Genomic DNA, 7,941 nt, shown 5'->3' with positions numbered 1-7,941 from the left:
TTGGCTAGGACCCCTTCACAAGGGCAAAGTCCGCTCACTGTATCCCACAGAATGGAAGGTGTCATGTGATCGCTCGTTTTCCCTGGGCTGGATCCAATGGTTCCCTTAGGCTAAACGAAGGATTTTCCATTGGAAGAGCCTAACTCTATGTTAAGGTGCTTGCATTAAAAGTATCCTTGAGAAATTGTTGAGAATTCTGAAACTGCCCTGGACAAGAAAAAAAAGAGAAAGGGGGGGGGGGGGGGGCAGAGAGGCAGAGAAAACTGGCGGGGATCTTTGCCTTGCTTCTTCCTCTTCTGTGGGCCAATATTCCCCTAAGAACTGGCAGGGGGACGGACAATAAGGTGCCGAAGGAGAGATAGACAAGCTAAGAATAGATACAAATTGGGCAGCAAAACGGCTCTTAAGACCCCTTCCAGCTTATTTCACCTATCTTTGGGGCCACCTTCAGAATTTGCAGCCATCAGATTTACTTGTGTCCAGGGCTTTTTTTTGTAGAAAAAGCCCAGCAGGAACTCATTATTGGCCACACCCAACAGCAAAACCATTAGCATATTAGGCCACACCCCTGACAGCACAGCTTGTTAGCACATTAGGCCACACCCCCATGCCTTCCCTTGGCTTGCCCGGGCAAGCCGGCCCTTGGACAGGCTGGGGAAGGCACGAGGAGGTATTTAAATGCCTCCCTGATCCTTCCAGGACCCCCCTGGCCCATCCACCTCAGATTTGCCAGGGGGGGTCACTCTCCAGGCCTTCCCTCTGTAGCCACGCACGCAGAGGTTTTGGCTGCAGTGGGTGTGGCCCAGGGCTGCCAAATGCAGCCGGGGGGCAGGGAATTGCGCGTGCGCGTCACCCGGAAGTGACGTCGCATGCTGGGGGCGGGGCCACGCGATTTGAGGGGAAAACAAAGAGTTTTGTTTTCCCGTCAAATCGCGTGGCCCCGCCCCCAGCGTGCGACGTCACTTCCGGGTGACGTGCACGCTGCGCGCGCGCGCACTACGCGCGCGTACACACGCCCGGGATCGTCCGGGAGCCCCCCGCTCCCGGACGATCCAGATTTGGCAACCCTAGTGTGGCCAACTCTGAAGCCAGCCGAAACTCCGTTCCTGTGCATTCTTGCCCAAATATAGCCCTTCTTTTGTCTATTTTATTTGTGTAAAATATTTATTAGCTGCCTTTCTGCCTTGCAGAATTCGAGGCGGCTTACAATATCAACAAAACAATGATTTTTTTAAAAAACCCACAATAAAAACAATATGTATAAAACAATTATTCCAATTGTAACAATGTTAATGCCTTTCATCTCAGTAAGCTGCGCTCCTAAGAACCGCCTTTGCGCTGGCTTTCCTGGCTGCTGACTAAATGTGTACTTTAAGATATTAGGGATCCAGCTTTAAATGGAATTGTGACGGCCAGTGGCCACATACAATAAACCTTACTCTGATTCTGTATAAAACAATTATAAAACACATAAACGGGATTCATATCATGCGCAGCCAGGTTGCAGGAGATGCCCACTTGCTTGTGTAATTCAGAAAAGCCTTGGAGAGATGCAGTCTCCTAAAATGGCACTATCCTGGCATGACCCATATTGCCAAGCAGGAAAGAGAGATGATTACTCACATCCGCGTAAACATTTGTGCCGTACACCGGTGCCCAGTAGGAAGGCTCTTCTTTGCAGTAAGCTGGACAGTAGGACCTAAGAAAAATCACAGGATGGATATTAATTTTTCATACAAAAGACCTTAATCCCTGTACTCCTCACGCAATGGCCCATTTTGCAAAGGTGAGCTGAACTGAGGGGGGCTTCCTTCCAAGGTATGTCGGTTTTATAGATGCTCGCTTATACACAGAATTGAACTTTTTGGGCCTGTAAGTGCCACTGGACACAAATTTAGCTATCACAGGGCTATTTTTGGGCAGGAACACACAGGAACGGAGTTCCGGCTGGCTCCCAAGTTGGCCACGCCCAGCAGGAACTCATTAGCATATTGGGCCACACCCCCGACAGCACAGCTCATTAGCACATTAGGCTGCACCCACGTGTTACCAGAAGTGTGGTTATCCAGCCACACCCACCTTTTGCTTGTTATTCTGTTTACCTTGTTTGTTGTCAAAACCCAGGGCCTTTTTTTGTAGCAGGGACTCCTTTGCATGTTAGGCCACACCCCCTAATGTAGCCAATCCTAATGAGTCTCTGCTGTTGGGGGTGACCTATTATGCTAATGAGTGCCGGCTGGGCTTTTTCTACAAAAAGAGCCCTGCCACACAAACACACAAGAAACGGGACCCGTGATACTCGCAGTGGGGAGTATTCCTAAAGGCTCTCGGCCTGCAGAAGCAGCTCCGCAGGTAAGCCTTCTCCCCCCCAGGCTCCGGCAGCCTGCCTATGTCCCCCCCAGGCACTGGTGGCGAGGCCTGCGCACCTCCCAGCTGCCGGGCCCACCGCAGAGTTCCCAGAGTATTCTCTGCACATGCACAGGGAATGCTATTTTACTTTTGGGGGGATCTAATTATCCCCCGTATGTTTTTTCGACTTTTTAGATTTTTCTGCACACCTGGGGACTGCTCCAAGTGTGCAGGAAAATCTCCCTCCCCCCAGCACCGGCGGCAAGGCCTGAACTCGGCCCACCAAGGTTTCTCTCTCCATCCCCCCCCCCAGCGGCAGATGGCATAGGCAACTGGGCAGATGTGCCAGGTGAGGGGGAGCTAAGACCTACACACTCACCATCTCCCCACCAGACTCCAGCTAGTGGGGTCATGTGTCCAACAGTGCTCCCTCTAAGCTGAGTCAGTGTGAGCTAGCTCACAGTTTTTTAGCCTCCAGCTCACACATTTTTGTCTTAGCCCAGGAAGGATGGCTCCAGAGCAAACTAATTTATGCAGCAGCCAAATCGCTCGCTCACAACTTCAATGCCAGTAGCTCACAAAGTAGAATTTTTGCTCACAAGACTCCACAGCTTAGAGGGAGCATTGGTGTCCAACCTGGCCTTATCACTGCATTTAAACGCAACATGGCTGGTCTCCGTGCCACTCACAAATGGCTCAAGTCCAGACCAGCCACAGACAAGGAAGGGGTTAGATTCTCTAGCTTACGACTGTCTCCCCCGCTCTCTAACATCCCGAGCAAAGTTGTTTCCTAGCCTGTGATCTTCCCTTTTAACCTGAGATGCCAGAGACTGAACCTAGGATCTTCCTCGTCCAATGCAGGGTAGGGTTGCCAGCAATGCTCCCTCTAAGCTGTGGAGTCTTGTGAGCAAAAATTCTACTTGGTGAGCTACTGGCACTAAAGTTGTGAGCGAGCGATTTTGGCTCCTGCATAAATTAGTTTGCTCTGGAGCCATCCTTCCTGAGCTAAGACGAAAATGTGTGAGCTGGAGACTAAAAAAACTGTGAGCTAGCTCACACTAACTCGCCTTAGAGGGAACACTGGTTGCAAACCTACAGACAGTGACTGGAGAGCTCCCAAAATTACAACCAGTCTCTGGATGACAGAGATCAGCTCCCCTGGAGGAAATGGCTGATTGGGAGGTTGGTCCCCATGGCATTATGGTAAGAAAGGAGCCTGATGAAGGGCCAGTATTAAAAACCTAGTGTAGACTTATTATATACAAAAATACATGCATTTATTAGAAAGGCAGTTAAAAACATATAAGGGCCCAATGTAAGCCTCGTTACAAAGTGCAAGTGATCTGAATGCAAGGGCCAATACCAGTGACCTGGTGCATTTCTGCCCCTTAGAGAGGAACAGTTTTTAACTGTCTTCCTAATAAACAGGGGTCTTCTCCAGCAGGAGCGCACAGGAGCGGAGCTCTGGCAGTAAAGAGCCCAGGGGGCGGGCACATGCAACAAGCCCCACCCCCTACTCCTAGCAGCCCTCAGTCAGAGCAAGAAGCAGCCCGGTAAGTTGCAGAGCCCCCCCCCCGGCCCAAAACAGTCCAGTGGCACCTTAAGACCAAGTTTTATTCAGGTACAAGCTCTCCCTCCTCTGCGAGGACAGATCGGCATGTTCCCCCCCCCCAATAGCTAGCGATCCAAAAGAGTTCAGTGGAGCCTGAGTGGTGGGTATTGCCTTCTGACACACATCAGGGTGTGTGGCATATACAAATAAGTTATGCTAATGAGTTATGTTAATCAGCTCCTGCACACCTTCTGACACACGTCAGGGGTGTGGCATATGCAAATAAGTTATGCTAATGAGTTGTGCTAATGAGCTCCTGCACCTCTTTTTCTATGACATGACCCTTGCTAATAAATACATATATTTTTGTATACAATAAGTATACACTCGGTTTTTAATACCGGCCCTTTATCGGGCTCCTTTCTTACCCTTATGGTTCTTGATTCCAGGTATTGGGTCACGTTTGTTTCCCCCTCCCTGTGTCTTACTCCATGGCATCATACCACCTTTTCTCATTAACATTTTATTGGTAGGATTAAAACAATAAAACAAATATAACAATAAAAATATACATAAAGAATCCACGCCCAAAATCTCCAGGAATTTCCCAGTCCAGAGCTCGGAACCCTAAATGCAGTACTGCTATACCACTAAACTATGGGCGCAATCACACGCACAATTAGCCGTCCCATTGGCACGAATGCCGGGCAGATTTAAAGGGCGCAATCAGACATGAACATCTGGGAAGCGCCCTGCACCTGTTGGCAACCCGTTTTGCTCTGCCACAGAAGCGGAGTAAAAAGACACCAGGGAAAGTCCGGTAGCAAACGGGTTGCTACAGGCCACGGACGGACTTTCCCCTGTCTGATCGCTCCAGCGCTCTCTCATGGACATCCCGATTCAGTGCCATTTTCCCCCTCCCTCTCAGTATGCACATCAAGAGATGTAAAATTTCCGGAAATTTTGAAGCTCGGGAAAAAAATGGAAACGTTCGGAAAAATTGAAAAAAAATGCTACATTAGCATTTATTTTGTCTTTTCTAGATTGAAAGTCATTCTGTTACTTTAGGAAGATAAAATATGACTATGGACATTTTTACACATTATCTCAACTAGCATATTGAAAATATAGTGTATCCAAACAATTATTTCAAACAGAATACCCACCCACATGCAAAAACAAAACTGAAACTTGTTTATTTTCTTCTGACAATCGCACCTCCTAAAGGAAGAAATGCATCTTGTTCTTGCATTGGAGGGTTCAGTTTGTAACCTAGGACTTGCTTGTCCTCAGTGCACAGAAATTAGATCAATCTGATACCATATATATATATTTTAGAAATTATTTGGAAAATATTTGAACACCTTGTCTTAAAATATTTTATCCATCATGTTAAAATAAAACGTTCCATAATCATTTTTTTTCTTTTTTTTCTTTTTTCAATTTTTCCAATTTTTCAGAAAAAAACAAAAAGGCTTCAGGAAAAAAATGGGAAAAAACCCGGTTCCTTTCCGAATTTTTTCGGGGTTTTTTCCGGCCTTCACATCTCTATGCACATCGTCTCACACTCCATAGGGAGCCCTCAGTGCTGAGACGTGATTCATCGATTCCCCGTTTAAGCGCATCAGGAACAAACGGCAACAACAACAAAAAAAGACTCACCCGCGGTTGCGTCTGATCACGCAGTGGCGGGCTGACCTTGCCACTTCAAAGGACTGTGTGATCGCACAACTGTGGGTCAAATTCCTCCAGAGGTGGCCCTCTGAAGTTGACAAGACTATTTACCTGGGACAATGAGCCGCTGGTTTCTTGAATGGGCAGAGCTCCTCCACCGTGGTGTAACAATCCAGAGTCTGCACTGTGGAAAGACACGGGAGATTCAACCACGAGGCCCACAAGTTGGAAGGAGACACTTTGTTAAGGACACAATAGCTACGCTTTAACTAAAAAGCTTCAAACAGAAGCAGAGATTCTCTAATAGTATTTACTTGTGTACTACACCCAGAACAAACCAATCACATTAGTGAGGTGTACCTCTGGCTAGGAGTTAAATGATTTGGTATAGATCAAGATGGGCGGCCGTGTTAGTCTGTCTGTAGCAGCAGAAAAGAGCAAGAGTCCAGTAGCATTTTAAAGACTAACAACATTTGTGGCAGGGAAGGAGCTTTCGTGAGTCACGGCTCACTGAAGAAGCAACCTGGTATAAGAAAGCTAATACCATCACCCTGCCAACAAAAGTCCGCATGGTCAAAGCAATGGTATTCCCAGTAGGCATGTATGGCTGCGAGAGTTGGACTATAAGGAAGGCCGAGTGCCGAAGAATAGATTCTTTTGAACTATGGTGCTGGAGAAGACTCTTGAGAGTCCCTTGAACTGCAAGAAGATCAAATCAATCAATCCTAAAAGAAATCAACCCTGGAAGGCCAGATAATGAAACTGAAGCTCAAAGACTTTGGCCACCCAATGAGAAGGGAGCACTCACTGGAGAAGATCCTGATGCTGGGAAAGATTGAAGGTCAAAGAAGACGGGGACGGCAAAGGATGAGATGGTTAGACAGTGTCATCGATGCAACGAACGAACATGAAATTGAGCCAACTTCGGAGGGTGGTGGAGGACAGGAAGGCCTGGCGTGATCTGGTCCATGGGGTCGCGAAGAGTCGGGCTCGACTGTGCGACTGAACAACAACATAAGAAAGCTAACTAGGCAGATGGTGAGAGGGAAGGCAGGAAGGGATGAGCCAGTGCTTGGCTCTTGTGGCCTTTCGTACATGCCCTGGGTAATGCCCATGGATCCCGGCTTTGAGGTCAGGAAGGAATTTTCCTCCAGGCCAGATTGGCCCAGGGATTCGGGAGGGTTGGGGTTTTTTTTGCCTTCCTCTGGGCATCGAGCAGGGGTCATTGGGGGAATTGGGGGAAAGGTAGGTGTGAATTTCCTGGGTTGTGCTGGAAGCTGGACTAGATGGCCCTTGGGGCCCCTACCAGCTTTCTGTTTCTAACTTAAACCTCTGCATTCTTAAGTGCATGGTTTTAAATTGTATGATATATTGATTTTCATTTTTTTGTCTTTAGAACCACCGGGCAAGCGATTGCACTTTTAAAGATCTCATTGGCATATTTACTGTGTGCCTGGTGGTTTTATTCTTGAAGTAAGTTTATGGTATATATTTACTAAATGGTAATATAGATTTAGGAGCTGCGGTGGCTCAAGTGGTTAAGATGCTGAACTGCAGGCTGTGGAAGGTCGGTAGTTCAGCAGTTCGAGACCTGGGTGCCGCATGACGGAGTGAGCTGGCTTTCGAGCAAGGGAACCTTTAAAGGTAAAGGTAAAGGTTCCCTTGCTCGAAAGCCAGTCGAATCCGACTCTAGGGTTGCGGTGCTCATCTCCGTTTCAAAGCCGAAGAGCCAGTGCTGTCCGAAGACGTTTCCGTGGTCATGTGGCCGGCATGACTAAACACCAAGGCGCACGGAACGCTGTTACCTTCCCACCGAAGTGGTACCTATTTATCTACTTGCAATTTCTTGCTTTCGAAATGCTAGGTTGGCAGGAGCTGGAACTAGAGACAGGAGCTCACCCCGTCTTGCGGCACTCGGGTCTTGAACTGCTGAACTACTGACCTTCCACAGCCTGCAGTTCAGCGTCTTAACCACTTGGGAACCTTTACCTTTACCTTAATATAGATTTACAGCTCATTAACCTGTTGTAAAAAATATGTGTGTTTAATTTCCTATTTTTTATCTTTTACAGCAACTTGTTTTCTGGTCCATGTTGAATTTATATTTTGTAACCATTCTGATTGTGTCTACATGATTGTATTATATTTATATAGCCATCTTGCCACTCCATTGTTTGACCTCTGAGGAAGGCCTATGCAGGCCGAAACGCGTCAGGTCAGGTTTTTAAGCCCGTGTGTATTGCCATGTTATTTATATATTTGTTGTGAATGGGCCCTTATATATGTTTTAAAATTTGTAATTAATAAATACATGTATCTTTTTCTATATATTTTCTACATTTAGTTTTTAATATTGGCCCTCTTTT

The 7,941-nt window shown here is 47.1% G+C and overlaps 1 protein-coding gene across 1 annotated transcript in view; it reads right to left on the bottom strand.

Moving 5' to 3' along the window:
- Nucleotides 1-1,619: 1,619 nt before the first annotated feature.
- The window catches only part of CRISPLD2 (cysteine-rich secretory protein LCCL domain containing 2), a gene marked incomplete at its 3' end in the record, with an annotated part of 75,697 nt that continues 69,375 nt past the window's right edge, over nt 1,620-7,941 (bottom strand). The window contains exons 12-13 of the mRNA XM_015411281.1: nt 5,687-5,759; nt 1,620-1,699 (exon numbers count right to left, since the gene is read on the bottom strand). Coding sequence (XP_015266767.1) covers nt 1,620-1,699; nt 5,687-5,759 — 153 coding nt within the window. The remainder of the gene's footprint in view (nt 1,700-5,686; nt 5,760-7,941) is intronic.

This window comes from Gekko japonicus, unplaced genomic scaffold, assembly GCF_001447785.1.
Source record: "Gekko japonicus isolate JY-2015 unplaced genomic scaffold, Gekko_japonicus_V1.1 scaffold1958, whole genome shotgun sequence".
Classification (NCBI taxonomy): Eukaryota; Metazoa; Chordata; class Lepidosauria; order Squamata; family Gekkonidae; genus Gekko; species Gekko japonicus.
The sequence above is the reverse complement of the archived record's forward strand: the minus strand, read 5'-3'. Positions and strand labels throughout refer to the sequence as shown.